The following is an 18,148-nucleotide window of genomic DNA, read 5'->3' as shown; positions in this document are numbered from 1 at the left end:
CTATTTTGGAGTGATAGCCCCCTGGTGGAAACTCCAAGAGTCGCCACTGCTTGACATGCTGTTAGCTGAACAGGGAGAAGTATGCGCCATGATTGTAGAAGAATGTTGCACATTTATTCCCAACAACATAGCACCCGATGGTAAAGTAACCAAAGCAATTAAAGAATTAAAAGCTCTCTCCCAAGAAATGCAAGAGGCTTCAGGGATAAACAATTCCCAAACAGACTGGTTTAATCGTACTTTTGGTAGATCGAAAGCTTTGGTAATGTCAGTGCTCCTCTCTATCTCAATCTTCGTGGGTGTACTTGTGACTTGTGGATGTTGCTGTATCCATTGCATAAGATTCCTTGTGAATAGAGTAAGCACTACAGCCATTGAGCAAAGGGACCCAGGCTCGGCAATGCCCTTATTAGCTTGCTCTGCGGTAGAGGATGTGATGACTCTGGCCAACCAGGTGTACATCAATTAGAATAGTTTGGTCTCTTAAAAGAGACCAAAAGGGGGAATTTGTGAATAATTATCTAAATGTTTGACAAACAAACAGTGATGAATTCTTTAAGTTTTCTATATTTATGTACAAATATAACCTAAAAACATCATCAGAGTTCCACACAAATCCTAGAAGTGGTGAAGGAAAATCACAAGATCAACTTGACCGTTTTGCTCACAGGCAGAGAGAAATTAACGAGGCAGTCCTGGCTTAGATAAGAAAGAATGTGAAACCACAGATAAGAACCAATATGCACTCGCTTTAATGCTTAGATAACAGTTTCACTTAGAAACACTCAAAATTAATTAAAAACTATTTTAAACTGGTCCCGTCACAACCGGAGTGTATAGGAGTGTCTAAAATAAAGGCAGGAACCTAGCAACAAGTTCAACCAATACCTAAAGACCCCCTCCCTCACTGTTAAAAGTGTGAACCAATCAAAAAGGGATAGACCCTGGAAAAAAGGTGGGATTACTATGGGGTTTATAAGCTCCCGCACACTCTTTTTTTAGCTTTCAGACAATCTTGGGTTCTTGGCTCGCTAGAATCAAGGTGACGTACTCACAGATTGTCTCCTGAATGCATTCAGGTTTTAATATTGTACATGTACTCTTTTTAATGTTGTGAAATAAATGTGTTAACTTTAAGGTGAAGTCTCCTGAAGTGTGCCTCCTCGATCAACGATTCATAAGGTGAAGATTACCCCAACAGTAGATTACAACAAAAAAGGTTAAATCGTAATCTGGCCACATTTCTTAAAAAAAAATTGTTCAGATGACATGATTTAACCTTTTTTGTTCCATTGATTAATGTTACACACGTGCACGCTCTTACCTCTTCCTTCGAGGTTAAGGTGCTTGGAGGTGTTTAACCTGAGCCTTTCTGGAGCTGGACGTTCCTCTCAGGGTAAATGGACTATAATTACAGCGCCTTTCTATCTTATGAAGACACTCAAAGCTCTTTACAACAATCTGTACCTCATTTACCCATTCATACAGCTCTATACTAGATCTCTACAAAGCTAATTGAACAAATCATTCTAAAGAGCCTATTCAGTGCTTTAGATCACATTCATACACTGATGGGACACACATCAGATGCAATGAGGGGTTCAGTGTCTTGCCCAGGGACACTTTGGCATGTGACAGCTGGTGGATTCGAATCCCCAACTTTTGCATTGGAAGACGACTGCTCTAACCACTCAGCCATAGCCGCCCAAGGGTGAGATGACTTGGAGATGAAGGATGAAGTTACAGTTTGTGGCGGGGTCATCACATCATACACTTAGAGGTGCACTTTTAGACTTTTTTCCTGGAGTTTTTGTAGTTTCCCTGGTTCTCTCTCCACGTAAAAGCTTTCATCACATCAATAATCTCATCTTTATACAGCTTTTATTTTAATTACAAAAACATAATTCCTCTTTATATACAGAACATCAGGGCATGTCTGAACACGCAGATCCAAACGTTCACCACAACAAACTGGATGTTGTGTGTGTGTGTGTGTGTATGTGTGCGTGTGTGTGTGTGTGTGTGAACCCTAAAGGAAGAACTCGGACCAGTAAAGCTGAGTATAGTCTGTCATTGTTGTGTTATGACTGGTTGTCAGAGGTTTCCATGGTAACAAAGTGACAGAGTGGCTGTCTTGTGTGTGTTGCTGTGGTAACAGCTGTCACCGTAAAAATAATGGGGGCCATCTCTGTGTTGCCATGGTAACAGCTGTCACAGTAACAAAATGATGGGGGGGGCGTCTGCATGTTGTTGTAACAGGTGGCACAGTAACAGAGTGGCAGGGGGACCTTCTGTGTGCGTTGCTATGGTAACAGCGGTCACAGTGTCTCGTCAGTGCCATCATCTTTCATCATATCCTGGCTCCTGCTGGCCATGTGAGTCAAGCTCCCATTGTGACCCGACATGTAGTTGGAGCTGTAACCCAGCGATGCTGCCATGCTAATGGGCAGCGACACACTCTGTGGTAGGGGTCTCCCCCCACTGCGGGTTGACTCTCCATTAAGGTCGGCACTGTTCCTTTTTGTGAGGGGATGAGGATTGTAAGATGTCAGACACTCGTTCTCCAGAATTATGTCCTTGTCATCGTCTTCCTCATCACTGTCACCCTCGGCGATGCTGCTGCTGTAATGACACACCACAGGTGGAACTGGTTTGCGTTGGATAAATACACAGGTAACGCATCGTTGTACTTTGTACATATAGTACATTATATGCCCAGGGATGAACAATACAATACAATAATACAGCAATCTACAGCGATGGCTCAGACAAGCAAAAAGCTTGCTTTAACTTTGACCTTGACTTTGGAGCTGGGGTAATGAAAAGTGCATGTGACACTCCGTGTGGGGGTAGTGATGCATGTGAGTAACAAGTGTAATTAAATTATCTTGAGTAGGTCAGAAGTTATGGATGGGAAATGAAAGACAGATGGAGCTTATATTATAATTTATCTGTTTAAACGAGCTTCTGAAAACTAAAAATGAAGCATTTTATTTGATGTATTTACTTATATTTAGATGAGTAATCTCATGGAGACGGGTCTTTTACAAGAGACGTGTAAATGAAACATGTTCGCCTCCAGCTGTGATCCGAGAGTTTGGAGATAAGATCGTCTCAAGGTAAGAAAAAAACAGATATGTAGAACCTTCTCATGAAATACAGACCTCAATAATCCCAGACCATTTATTATTATTTTGTTGTTGTTGTTGTTTTTTTACACCAAAGTAGAGTTCAATATTTCTAAAACAGAGTTTTAACCATTTCTGTGCTGACTAATGTTGATTATTTGTGGCAGACATCTTGGATTGGGGCAATTCCAAAGGCTAACTAGAGAAATTGCATTTCCTGCAAAAATGCATTGTGAATGCTTGTTGCTGAAGAACTTGCCGAAACAGCTGAAATTAGCTAAAACATGCTGAAATGTAGCTGAAATGGAAGAACAAGCCTAAATTAGCAGAAGAAAGCAGAACGAACTTAATCCAGAACGAACAATAATCCAGGTAGAATCAGAATCAGCCATCCACAACAACAAAATGAAAGAGGCTAAAGCAGAACAGCTCAGAATCAAAGTTTCAGCCTGCCTCAGCAATGCCAAACCACCACCTTCCAATATCAGTAGAGAGGAGAGGGATGCACTTACCACTCTTAGCAAGGACAAAAACATCATCATTCTCCCAGCAGACAAAGGAAGGTGCACAGTGATTTTGAACCAGAAAGACTATCATGAGAAAGTTATGACACTCCTTAGTGACTTAAACACTTATGAACCTCTGAAAAGAGATCCAGGAAGTGGTTACAAGAAGAAGTTAATAGATTGCCTGAAAAATTTGGAGCAGGACAAGGCTATTGACCATTTTCTGTACCACAGACTGTACCCAGGGGAGGCCACACCTAGTCTGTATGGTTTACCTAAAATCCACAAACAAGGTGTACCTTTAAGACCTATTGTTAGCATGATTAACTCTGTCACTTACAATGTTTCCAAATATCTGGCGTCTGTACTCATCCCTTTAGTTGGCAGCTCAGAACACCACATACAGAACACCATGGACTTTGTGGACAAGGTGAGGGATGTCATCATGGAGACTGATGAAACAATGGTCTCTTTTGATGTCACATCACTCTTTACGTGCATTCCTGTTGATGATGCAGTAGAGGTGGTCAGTTTAAAATTAAAATCAGACACCACTCTGAGCAGCAGGACCACGCTTTCCACAGAACAACTGTGTCAACTCTTGAAACTGTGCCTGCAGTCAACCTACTTCACATATGGGGAGCATTATTATAGACAGAAACATGGGTGTGCTATGGGGTCTCCAGTTTCTCCTATTGTTGCCAACCTGTACATGGAGGAGGTAGAAAAGAGAGCCTTGACGTCCTTTTCAGGGACACCACCAAGTCATTGGTTCAGGTATGTTGACGACACCTGGGTTAAAATTAAATCTCAGGAAGTCCAACATTTTACTGACCACATCAACTCTGTGGATAAATACATCAAGTTCACACGAGAAGATGTAAAAAATGGCAGGTTGGCTTTCTTGGACTGTGAGGTCTCAGTCTCTGATAGAGGACATTTGCAAACCGAGGTGTACCGCAAACCCACCCACACAGACCAGTATTTGCAGTTTGACTCCCATCACCCTTTGGAGCACAAGTTAGGAGTCATCAGGACTCTGTACCACAGAGCAGACAGCGTCCCCACTAACTCAGGAGCCAGGCAGAAGGAGAAATCCCACACAAGACAGGCTCTAGAGCAATGTGGATATCCTAACTGGGCCTTCCTGAAAGCAGAGAAGAAACCCAAACAGGACTCCAGTCAGCCAACAGGTGTAAAGGAGGAACCCAGACCCAGACCAGTGGTCATTCCATATGTTGAGGGAGTATCAGAGAAACTGAGACGTTTATTTTCTAAACATAACGTCCCAGTGGCTTTTAAACTCCAAAATACATTAAAGACTGGTTCATCCCAAAGATCCAGTCCCCCGGCACAAACAGAGTAATATTGTGTGTGCTGTTCAGTGTCAGGAGGGTGATCAGTCTTACATCGGGGAAACTAAACAGCCACTGGCCAAAAGGATGGCCCAGCACAGAAGATCAACATCATCAGGCCAGGACTCTGCGGTCTACACTCATCTCCAAGCCAGAGGTCACTCTTTCAGGGATGAAGATGTTCACATCCTTGATAGTAACGATGGTTTGAGAGAGGAGTAATGGTAAATGGTAAATGGTCTGTATTTATATAGCGACTTTTTATCTTATTGAGATACTCAAAGCGCTTTCCACTACAACCTGTGTCCTCATTTTCCCATTCATACAGCACTCTACTAGATCTCTACAAAGCTAATTGAACAAATCATTCTAAAGAGACTAATCAGTGCTTTAGATCACATTCATACACTGATGGGACACATAGGAGGCAATGAGGTGTTCAGTGTCTTGCCCATGGACACTTCGGCATGTGACTGCTCGTGGATTCGAACCCCCAACTCTTGCATTGGCGGACGACTGCTCTAACGACTCAGCCACAGCTGCACCTTCAAGTAAAGGAGTAAAGGAGGCCATTGTTATGAAAAGAAACCGTCCATCATTAAACAGGGGTGGAGGCCTCCGGGTTCAACTGTCCCCCTCTTACAATGCTGTGATTGCTAGTATCACTCAGCCCTCTGTGAACAGTAAACAGCCATCAGTGTGCTAATGATCCATTGTTAGGCTGATGGTCCTTCTTGAGCATGTGATCAGCTGGTTTTGGTTGTCAGCAGCAAAACTGGTTGATCCACTCTGAGAAGGTGCTATTTAAGAGACTGAGCTGAAAACAGCACCTCAGACTGAGGAAGTCTCTCGGATGAGAGACGAAACGTTTCTACAATTTTTTTTGTTTGTTTGTTTGTTTTGTTTTTTGAATATCCACAGGACCACACTTAACTTTTTTTGATTTGCTGAATTAGGTTTAAATAAGCAGGAATTAGCACAAAAATTAGGAAATGAGCTAAAAAAAAAAAGCTGAATTAAGCAAAAATCACTGAAAAGTAGCTGAAAAGGCAGAACGAAGCCTAAAGTTAATGAAGCATAAAGAGCTTGAAATAGAATGAATGAAAAAATGAGTTTTAAAAAGGTGGAGTTGGCTGAAAAAGCAAACATTAGCTTAAAAACAACTAAAAAGTAGATGAAATAGCAGAAACTAGCCAAAAAAGCTGAAAGGCGCACAAAATGCTGAAATTAGCATAACTTATTTAGGTTGAAAGTAGTAGAAATTACCACAAAAACATGAATTTATCAGGAAAAACTGAAATTAACTAATAATAATAATAATGAATACAAAAAAAAAGTAGCCGAAAAGGTCGAACAAGCTTAAATTAGCAGAAGACAGCAGAAAAAAAACGCATTTGTCCAATTAGGCCGAAAGAAGCCGAAATGAGCACAAAAAGATAGAAATTATCTGAAACAAACTCCCTCTGAAATTATCAAATAAATAGCTGAGAAATAGCTAAAAAATCAGAAGGAAGATTAAATTACAAGAAGGAAGTGGAGAGAGCACATTTTTGTTGATATAGGCTGAAAAATTTTACATTATTAAAATTCAATTAAAATTCAATTAGCTGAAAAAGTTAAAATTAACATAAAAACAGTTGCTAAAATAGTAGGAAAAATTAAACTTGCAGAAATAAGCTGAAAGGAGCATAACAAGCTGAAATGAGCAGAATGAAGTTAGAAGCACAAAAATGTTCTAGTTAGCCAAAAAAAAAAAAAAAAGTCTGAAAGGAGCACAAAACAGCTAAAATTAGCTGAAAGTAGCTGAAAAAAGTTTAAGTTTGCAGAAGGAAGTTTTAAGAAGCTGAAGCAGAACAAAATGTGAAAGGAGCAATAAAAGGTTGTTAACAGATCTAAAGATTTGAAGGATGAAAAATGAGCTCAATTCATTTTCTCTGAGGAAAAAACGGCAGAAAAAGCTAAATATTTCAAAAAGCTAAAGTTGCACCAAAACCAAAAGTCACAGCAGGATTGCCCTGAACAGGCTGAATGTTTTGATAATTAAATTGTTGAAATAGCTTGAAAACTGTGGGATGCAAAATGCAAGCATAGACTAGAAATAAAGTGAAACAGGAAAACAATATTATTTCTTTCTGTTTAACATTTGTCATTTTCCACTTTACCCTCCACCACTAAGGTAAACTTTAATAAATGAGTTTTATTTTTGATGAGAACTTTATCAGTGATGGGAGCGAGACACGTGGTCCAGATGGGAAAGAAACATTTCACTTTCAGTTTAGTGAGCAGTTAGTGTCAAACTCATTAAGTTCTACCTTGTGGTAATAGGGTTGCTCTGAGAGGCAGGGCTCGGAGAGTCATGTGATAGGACAGAACTAGAAGATCCAGCTGAGTCCACAAAACCAGAGTTCCCCATGGTGCTTTTACTCCCTCGAGGAACAATATTGTTCCTCTGGTTGGCTGGTTTCACCGTCACAATGAGGTTGTGACTGTTGGCCACCATCATGTCTGTAACCTGAAACGACACACAAGTCCCTCAGGTAAGGACGAGGACTTCTGGACCACTCTGGACCTTGAACCTTCTGTTTGGTCTGCAAAATCCAGTATGGTCTCCAGACTCAGAAGAAGGACATGAAAGCAAACCTTGGGAAAGCTGCAAAAAGATGACGATTCAAAGGTTTGGAGCATTGGAGGACGACTGCTCTAACCACTCAGCCACAGCCGCCCCAAATCATCCATCCATACATAATCTATTCATCATTCATTCAATTCAATTCACTTTATTTATATAGCGCCAAATCACAACAAAGTTGTCTCAGGGCACTTTACAGGAACATTCACATAAAAGCCAATTAGTAAAGTTCTCTATCTAAGGAATCCAGCAGACGAGTTGAATCTTGGCTTCGTTGCAGTCTCCCATCCTGAGCAAGCACAGTGGCAACAGTGGGAAGAAAAACTCCCTTTAACAGGAAGAAACCTCCAGCAGAACCAGCTCAGGACAAGCGGCCATCTGCTTTGACCGGCTGGTTGAGAGGACAGGAAGGAGAGACAGACGGACATAGAATGGTAGGTCCAGGTGTACCTGAAAGACAAAACAACACATGTTAAGGATAAAAAAAATAATTACAAATACAAAACAGGTTGAGCAGAGTAAGTAAAGACTGTAGCAGAGTGAAAATTGTGGTCAGTTTGTCCTCCAGCAGTCTAAGTCTATGGCAGCATAAATAAGGAACAGCTCAGGAAACCCAAGCCGACCCTAACTATAGGATTTAACAAAAAGAAAAGTCTTAAGCCTAGTTTTAAAACTGGACAATGTGTCAGCCTCACGGACAGAGATTTCAAGTTGGTTTCACAAGAGAGGAACCTGATAACAGAAAGATCTGCCTCCCATTCTGTTTTTATAAACTCTAGGAACCACAAGTAAACCTGCAGTCTGAGAGCGAAGTGCTCTGTTAGGAAAATATGGAACAATAAGATCTGTAATATAAGATGGAGCTAGGTTGTTGAGAGCTTTGTAGATTAGAAGTAAGATTTTGAATTCTATTCTGGATTTGACAGGGAGCCAATGGAGAGAAGCTAAAACTGGAGAGATATGATCTCTCCCAGTAACTCCAGTTAAGACTCTGGCAGCAGCATTTTGGATCAACTGAAGACGTTTTAAAGAAGTATTTGGACACCCAGACAATAAACCATTGCAATAGTCCAGTCTAGATGTGACAAATGCATGGACCAGTTTTTCTGCATCATCTTTAGATCAGATGTTTCTAATGTTAGTGATATTACGCAGGTGGAAGAAGGAGGTTCTAGTAACGTTTTTAATGTGGGGGATAAAAGACATGTCCTGATCAAAAATAACACCAAGATTTTTAACATTAGAGCTGGAGGACAGATTAATGCATCTAAGGAGGGAGAAAGACTGAAACATTCATTCCTAAGGTGCTCAGGTCCAAAAACTAAAACCTCAGTCTTGTCTGTTCAACAGGAGAACATTAAGGGTCATCCAGGTTTTTATGTCTTTAAGACATGCTTGTAGTCTAAGTAGCTGATTGGATTCATTGGGTTTAATGGACAAATATAATTGTGTCATCAGCATAACAATGGAAATTTATCCCATGCTGTTTAATAACTTTACCTCATGGAAGCATATAGAAAGTAAAGAGTATTGGTCCAAGCACTGAGCCCTGAGGAACTCCATGACTAACTTTGGTGTATGAAGATTTATTATTTACATTTACAAACTGGAATCTATCAGATAGATATGATTTAAACCATTTTAGAGCTGTTCCTGTAATTCCAATATCATATTCAAGCCTCTTTAGTAAAATATTGTGATCAACTGTATCAAATGCAGCACTGAGGTCTAACAGGACCAGTAGAGACACAAGTCCATTATCTGAGGCCACGAGAACATCATTAGTGACTTTTACTAGTGCTGTTTCTGTGCTATGATGAGCTCTAAACCCTGACTGAAACTCTTCAAACAGATTATTTCTTTGTAGATGTTCACGCAACTGACCTACAACTATTTTCTCTAGAATTTTTTAGATGAAAGCTAGATTAGATATATCCTGATGCATGCTCAATAAACCAGGTAGAAAAATCTAAAAAAAAGTTAAATCTGGTCCTCTGGACATTCAAAAAAACAAAACAAAGCAAATCGACAAAAAAATGACGAAACGTTTCTACATTTTTTTGTCGATTTGCTTTGTTTTGTTTTTTTGAATGTCCAAAGGACCAGATTTTACTTTTTTAGATAGATTAGATATAGGTCTATAGTTGGCCAGAATTTCTGAATCAAGGTCAGACTTTTTAAATAAAGGTTTAATTACAGCAACTGTAGTGAAATGTGGGGGTCAGCCTTTGCTGTCGCTTCACTACTAAAAATTTAAATATAATGGGTTCTTTCTTTTTCGAGTTAAATTAATGCCATGAGACCGAGATAACTGGGAGTATTGTTTAATCAGTGACAGGAGACGTTATTTTCCTTTGACCCATCAGAATAAATGCGGTCATTTATTTAACAGAATCAAAATTTAACATCAAAACATTGTACACTTGATTTGCTGATCTGGTTCTGATTAACAAAACTTGGCACGCTTTACTAATAAAACAACAGGACATTTCTGAAGGCATCTAGAAAGATTTACAAAATAGAAGAGTTTAAAGGAAGGAATGGAGAAGTTTAAAGGAGATGGATGAAGGGAGGTGTACGTTTGGATTGACTAGAATTAGCACACTTTTTTCAACACCAGCTCAAACCTCTGGTACCTCAGGACGTGCAGAGACTTCGTTACCTTAGACGGGGGATACCTCCACTACGGAACAGAAGTCCATTAGTACGATCCTTTTACAGCGTCTCCGGTCAGAGTGGCTGGGCATCGTCAGAAGTCGTGTGGTTTACTCCGTTAAACAGACACGCTTCCTTTGAAGTTGTAGGTGTTACGCCCGGGTGGATTCATAGCAAGGCGCTGTGACTCCGTCAGAGATCCCACTCAGAAGTGGAATATTCACAGACTCCATGAAGACTCCAGTCCAAGACTGTTCCAAGCTTCAGAAGACTGAAGAAGCCTGAAGAAGACTCAGAAGAACTGAATAGTTCCAGGAAGTGTCGACTTTTAAAGAGTCTTCACTTCCGGTCACTTAATACTTCCTGATTGGTTGAAACAACCAACAGGGGGTGGTTCTAGTGATGTCAGAGGGTTATTAAAAGTCAAGAGAGGGTTCAGGAATGTTTAGGAACGTTTAGTACAGACAGAGAAATGTTATGGCGAAGTGAGACAACGCAGATGCCAGTGGCAGTTGTTTACCATCTGTTAGGTTTAAAAACAATACAGTTCGTTCTAATAACTTGTTTTCTGACTGTCTCTGACTTTTGACCGACATCACTACTTCTCCTTTAGACAGAAAATCAAAATGCATAATTACTTTGTAAATAGACATTTAACTTGATTTTTAAGTCTAATGAGGTTTAAAAATCATTAGTACTGTTTCACAGTTGATTTAAATGAGTGGTTTACTTTCAACATTAGAAATGATATGAACTAAACACACTTTTGATTATCAAGATATTGTAAAATAGTAATGATACCAAAAAAAAGAAGAGTGTTCTTTCAATTGATTAATTCAGGATACAATTAGAAAGTCTCTGGATGAGCTAATTTGTATTTCTGAATTCAAATCAATGAAACAACAGTTCCTGTCCCATGAAGGTCTTCAGAGACAGGTTTTGGTCGGAGGCCGAGTTCACTACCCAACCTTAAAGCGCTGTGGTACATAACCATCCATTAAAGACAAATTAAGTAGATCCAAAATGTGGACATTAATTTGGGGAAATACCTCTTTAAACAGTCTGGTTGGGATGGGATCTAGCAGGCATGTGGATGGTTTGGATGAGGTTATTGTTCAAAACAACACAACGTCCCAGTGGCTTTTAAACCCCAAAATACATTACGGCAAAGACTGCTTGTACCGGGGGACTGGATCTTTGGGATGAACCAGTGTAATATTGTGTATGCTGTTCAGTGTCAGGTGGATTATCAGTTTTACATCGGGGAAAGTAAACTGCCACTGGTCAAAAGGATGGCCCAGCAAAGAAGATCAACATCATCAGGCCAGGACTCTGAGGTCTACACTCATCTCCAGGCCAGAGGTCACTCTTTCAGGGATGAAGATGTTCACATCCTGGATAGAGAGGAACGATGGTTTGAGGGGCTGTTTACACGGCGTGTATTTTGAGTGCATCCGCTCCTTTCTCTCTGAGGTTCTGCTGATCATTTACACGACACCAGTGGCCCCCCTCTTTGAATCTGGAGGTTTCTGAACCCACCTTCCAGAGTGGAGGTTTTTCACTGACCGCCCGCTGATAATGTAAACATCTCCCGCAGAGGCTTTGTGTTAAACCACATGCGCACGCGCACGCACGGACAGACACTATATTTCTATCAACATGGCGGCGGACACACTGCTTTCTGAACTACGACTGATGGAATATATTTTAATCTCGTAGTTAATCTACGTCAGATTCTAGGTGCTGTGACCGACATCTGTGTTGGAAGAGACACAGTCTGATCCAGTTCTAATGTCACTGTTTATAGAACGAGGCACGTGCACACGTCGCGCTGCACTATGACATACTAAATGTGCTAAATAATAAGTTTAATAATAATAAACAGTATTTATCTTTAGTTTGAAATATATAATGAAGCTCTCTGAGCTAAATTAAGCTATCTGGACATGATGTAATTCAAATTATGTGATTAAAATGATGTTAAACATATTGCATGCTATTAACGTTGAAAATGAAGACATCAGGTTTAATTTTTATTTATTCATTCAACACCACCAACTAACTGTATGTCACACAAACACTGATAATTAAACTGAACACACTATTAAAACACGTTAACTGTAAACTGCATTAATGAACTGGACTCTTGTTTTCATCCTGGAATCTGGTCTCATGTTGTTCATCTGGCTCGTTCAGGCTGTCACTCCTTTGATTAGTGCAGCTAAAAAAAATTCAATAGATTGAATAAAAGAACTGAGGGGAATTTTAAATAAATAGTTCATCCAACATCTCTCTCTTCAACGTCCTCCTGCACTGCACCTGGGCCGAGCCTCGTTCAGAACCGGTCCGCCTGGTGGGAGGACAGCTTCTTCTTTCAAAACTCAGTTGGTTGTTTTGTAACCAAAGTAAACACAAGCTAACATTATTAAGAACATTTGATTTACCTGCTGTAAATCAGCAGCTAATGATCACGAAGTAAAGTCCGACATTGTCGACTCGGTTCTGGTTCACTCAGCGACCGGTGTGGAGCTGTTAGATGATGCAGTCCTGCTTGGCGTCAAATCTGTTGACTCTTATCCAAAATCCAGCTTTAACTTGTTGTTCAGTTGATGGCTGAGCTTTTAGCCCAGAGTAAAGGAGCGTGCTGAGGCAGCACGCATGCACATTAGGTGAAGGTACATAATTCACAGCGCCATCTAATGACCCGGCATAGTAACTACAGCAGATTCGGGAGGGTGGGGGGGTGGGGGGGATTCCTACGGATGCATGTAAACACAAAAACTGACCGTGTCAACGCAAATCTTTTCCTCTAATTAACATACGAAAAAACCTATGTTTCCCCCCCATCGTGTCCGTGGAAATAGGGACTGACAGAGGAGTAAAGGAGGCCATCTTTGTGAAAAGAAACCGTACATCATTAAACAGGGGTGGAGGCCTCCGGGTTCAACTGTCTCCCTCTTACAATGCTGTGATTGCTAGTATCACTCAACCCCCTGTGAATATCAAACAGCCATCAGTGTGCTAATAATCCATTGTTAGGCTGATGATCCTCCTTGATCATGTGAGCAGCTGGTTTTGGTTGTCAGCAGCAAACTGGTTGATCCACTCTGAGAAGATGCTGTTTATAAGACTGAGCTGAATACAGCTCCTCAAATTGAAAAAGTCTTTCGAAACGTTTCTACTTTTTTTTTTTTTTAATGTCTAGAAGACCACACTAAACATTTTTAGAGAAAATATAAATGTTTTTTCTTTCTTGTGCTTACCTGATCCAAAGACTTTCCTGCTACATCAATGCCGTTCACCTCCAGAATTTCATCATTAACAGCCAGGAGTCCTGTGCTCTCTGCAAGGCCACCACGCACCATTCGAGATATGAAGACTCCGGGAACCTTCAGACACATACACATGTTAGACAACAACTAGATTGGTTTTATTTGCATTAAATCAAGTACAGATGGCATATGTACCCACAAAAAACAGTTAAAAATGAAAACAGGTCATATATTGAGTGTGCTTGGATATTTATTTAAACTAGAAAGTTCTATGAGAAATGAAACCAAGGCAACAACTGTATGAAAGTCCACCATCTATCCACCATCTCCTCTGAAACTCAGGAGTAACTTTGGATTTCCTTTGAAAGGATCTAAGCTGACAAAATGACACATTTTTGATGAATAAACTGTCGAAATTTAAAGAAAGAAATGTTAATGCTGTTCAGTCTGGTCCCCATGGAGAAATTGCCTGAGGTTCTACAAAAATCAGAGACACTCGGTGAAAAGGAAGACAAGAACCTACATTAGGATGTCTAAATTATACAGAATGTGTGAAGACAACAAGAAGAAGCAACATAAGAACCTAAATTATAGGTTTTCTCTTTAGTTTCTTTTGTGTGATTATTGCAAACTACTTCCACAACCTTTGTGCTTTTATTCAGTTAATAAGCTAAACATTAGGTTTTTTTTTTTACTTTATATTTCAAAATAAAATATAATAAATAAAATATTGTAAATAATTTCCAGGTTTTGTATCTCCATGTCTCGGCGAGCAGGTTACCCTGGTTCAAATCCCAGTCCGGGGGCCTTTCTGGGTGGAGTTTGTATGTTCTCTCCATACATATGTGGGTTTTCTCCGTGTATTCCGATTTCCTCCCACAGACCACATGCGTTAGACTGATTGGCAACTGTAAATTGTCCCTAGGTGTGAGTGAGTGAACAGTTGTTTGTCTCGTTTGTTACTATGTAGCCCTGTGATGGACTGGAGACCTGTCCAGGGTGTACCCCATCTCTTGCACAGTGATTGCTGGACATGGGCACCAGTGACCCACGTGACCCAAAAAGGAAAAAGCGGGTAAAGATAATGGATGGATGGATGGATGGATGGGTCTCCATGTAGTCCACACACGTAGACATGGTGAAGTGTATAAACCATCTCACCTTCTCTACACCTTGTGGTGTCACCCGTACACTCACTCCGTCCCGGATGTAGAAGCCCAGAGGTTTCTTGGTGCCATGTTTGTGGAGTCGGACCCTCCTGTGGGTCTCAGGTAGAATGTCCACATCGATGATGGAGGAGATCTGTCTGAAGTTCTGCGGTGGGCCAATCATGAGGCCCGATTTGTTCTTAGAGTTGATGGTACCAGTACCAGTGTTGCGCAGTCCAGTTAGGCCCATTACTTTCTTACGCCTTTGCAGTGAGTTGGTGCCATAAACTCCAGAGTCACCCTCTTCAAGAAAACACAGGATAATCCAGAGTAAAGACAAAAAAAATACGTTGAATTATCAATGTTTAGAGATCCACAATAACACATTAAAATAACAAGATAAATGTTAATAGAAAAGATAAAACTGCATTAAAGCTGCAAGCAGCATTGGAGGCCCTTGCAGCAAAGCGCCGCTTTGCTTTCAGGTCTTCCAAGTATAGGTGAAATCCGATCTTTCAGACAGAGGCGTTATTGTGACTTGCTGTTTGATGGCGAATGTTTGACGAGCACTTCCTTTATGCTTTTCAACATGTCATGTGTTAATCAACAGTTAGCGAACAAAGTTTCAGTCTAATATCTTACACAGGGCGAAGCTGTAAGAGTCATCCAATAATCAACAGTTTTTTTCTATGAGTAGGTGGGGCTTAAGTGATGTCATGAATCAACAACACTAACGTGTCTACAAGTGTTCACTCATCAAGCACAAAAAATCAGGTGCAGACCAGATTATGTATCACTAAGATATAACTGTTTCAATAATGTAGGGGGTGCATTAGAGTCTAGTGTTAAACAACAATACCAACGTGTGTAAAAGTGCTCACTGATGACGTGCAATAAATCTGGTGCAGATTGGATCATGTACCACTGAGATAAAACTGTTGAAATACTCTAGGGGCGCACTGGAGTCACATGTTAAACCACAATATCAATGTGTCTAGAAGTGCTCATTACTGACACACAATAAATTTGGTGCAGATCGGATTATATATCACTGAGTGCTAACTGTATGAATAATGTAGGGGGCGCTGTGGAGGCTATTGGCCACTTATCATGGATTTCTGTTCAAGGGGTAGATAATGATCGATCAAATTGATTTTGGTACACCTCGGCTCAAATCTGTGCAATTTAGAGCCAAACGTATTGTAACGGCGTCACTTCTAAATTCGTCACGCTGCCACGCCCACATCCTCCTTCAAAAACAGTTTGGAATTTAAAGTAAGTCAGACCAACTTGTTATATGTCTTCTAACACAGGATCATCCTGATTAGGTCAAGGGTGTCAGAGAGGGAGCATTCCAAGAAAAAAAAAGTGACTTCCTGTTCTGAGGGGGTGGAGCTTTGATGACATCAGAATATGACCACAGAGCATCGTTGGGCATCCAACAGGGATGACTCATGCCAATTTTGGTGCATTTCGGTCTTTCAATGTGAAAGTTATAGCGTTTGGAAATTAACGGCTTTAAGCACAACTTTGAGGCCTGGCCACGCCCCTTTAACATATATGGAAACGCAAGCTTTTGATAACTTTTACTCCCCAACATGTTAAGGGCATCTTAACCAAGTTTGAAGGCAACCCTTCAAAATCCCTAGTAGGAGTTTGTTAAAATTCACAATTAGAAACACCCAAAAATGACCCTGTGACCCAAAATGGCCGACTTCCTGTTGGTTTTGGACCAGGGCTCCAAAGCCCCTTATCCACAGGTCCGGTTCTTTTAGGACCCTATTATGCCTTATTTAGGCCGGTTCCGGTGGGACCGGTTCATTTCTGTCTCAACAGTGTCCATAGTTCCCCTTTAGTGGGCGCATAGTTCACCTTTAGTGGGTGGATCATTAATATCAACACGCCTTACCAGCTGGTGGTGCTAGTGCTAGTGCACCACTAACACCTATAAAAAGAAGAAGAGCTGGAAAAGAGCACACAACCAAAATGGATGATCTTGCTTCTGTTTTGAACATTCTGGTTTGCCTATGGCTTTTTCTCATTTTTCATGTACATATATGCACAAGGGCAGCTGCGGCTGAGTGGGTAGAACAGTCGTCCTCCAAAACGAGAGTTGGGGGTTCGAATCCACCAGCAGTCACATGCTGAAGTGTCTCTGGGCAAGACACTGAACCCCTCATAGCCTCCAATGTGTGTCCCATCAGTGTATGAATGTGATCTAAAAGCACCGATTACTCTCTTTAGAATGATTTGTTCAATTAGCTTTGTAGAGATCTAGTAGAGAGCTGTATGAATGGGAAAATGAGGCACAGATTGTTGTAAAGAGCTTTGGGTATCTTGAAATAAGATAGAAAGGCGCTATACAAATGCAGTCCATTAATCCATTAACCACACACACACACACACACACACACACACACATACATATATATATATATATATATATATATATATATATATATATATATATATATATATATATATGACTGTCTCAGTGAGCTAAATCATTGGTTTTCTACCAATTTCCTGCAACTAAGCAGTGATAAAACTGAAATCATTCTTGTTGGTACCAAAAACTCTATTTCAAAATCAGAACATCTTCTCGTCCCCCTTAACAACTTTCTGCTATCCCCCTCGCCTCAGGTCAAGAGTCTTGGTGTAATCCTCGACACCACTCTCTCATTCACTTCACACATTAACAATGTTACTCGGTCTGCCTATTTCCATCTCCGAAATATTAACCGTCTCTGCCCTTCTCTTACACCCCGCTCCACAGCCATCCTTGTTCACAGTCTTGTGACTTCTCGGATTGACTACTGCAACTCCCTTCTTTATGGCCTCCCCAACAAATCTCTCCAGAAGCTACAATTGGTCCAGAACTCAGCTGCCCGTGTCATCACTCAAACCTCCTCCTATAATCACATCACTCCAGTCCTGCAGCAGCTGCACTGGCTCCCGGTTAAATCATGCATTGTCTTCAAAATTCTTCTTCTCACTTCCAAAGCTATCCACAACCTTGCTCCGTACCTATCTGACCTCCTACACATCTCCATCCCCTCTCGCTCTCTCAGATCCTCCTCTTCACTACACCTCCATGTACCCTCTGCCCGCCTCTCCACCATGGGAAGCAGGGCCTTCACCTGCTCTGCTCCTCATCTCTGGAACTCTCTACCCCCTGACTTAAGAAACACCACCTCTCTTTCTCTATTCAAGACTGCTCTGAAAACACATCTCTTTAGACTCGTTTATCCTTAACTTTGCTGTATGTATTTTATATTCTTTTTGTTTTTATATTCTGTATATATTTTATATTCTTTATGTATTTTATATTTCAATTTATTCCTGTTGATCTTTGCACTGTGCTTGTTGTTTGTTTTTGCACAATCTTTCTGATATGTTTCTTATTGTAAAGTGTCCTTGGGTGTCCTGAAAGGCACTTTTTAAATAAAATGATG

General features: G+C 40.6%; 1 protein-coding gene across 1 annotated transcript in view; it reads right to left on the bottom strand.

Moving 5' to 3' along the window:
• Positions 1 to 1,709: 1,709 nt before the first annotated feature.
• The window catches only part of pard6a (par-6 family cell polarity regulator alpha), a gene marked incomplete at its 5' end in the record, with an annotated part of 56,721 nt that continues 40,282 nt past the window's right edge, over positions 1,710 to 18,148 (bottom strand). Inside the window, 4 exon segments of the mRNA XM_037683045.1 lie at positions 1,710 to 2,622; positions 7,302 to 7,501; positions 13,537 to 13,662; positions 14,707 to 14,996. Of these exon segments, the coding sequence (XP_037538973.1) occupies positions 2,319 to 2,622; positions 7,302 to 7,501; positions 13,537 to 13,662; positions 14,707 to 14,996 (920 nt within the window).

Source organism: Nematolebias whitei, chromosome 10 (genome assembly GCF_014905685.2).
Source record: "Nematolebias whitei isolate Nwh7 chromosome 10, NemWhi1, whole genome shotgun sequence".
Taxonomy (NCBI): domain Eukaryota; kingdom Metazoa; phylum Chordata; class Actinopteri; order Cyprinodontiformes; family Rivulidae; genus Nematolebias; species Nematolebias whitei.
The sequence above is the reverse complement of the archived record's forward strand: the minus strand, read 5'-3'. Positions and strand labels throughout refer to the sequence as shown.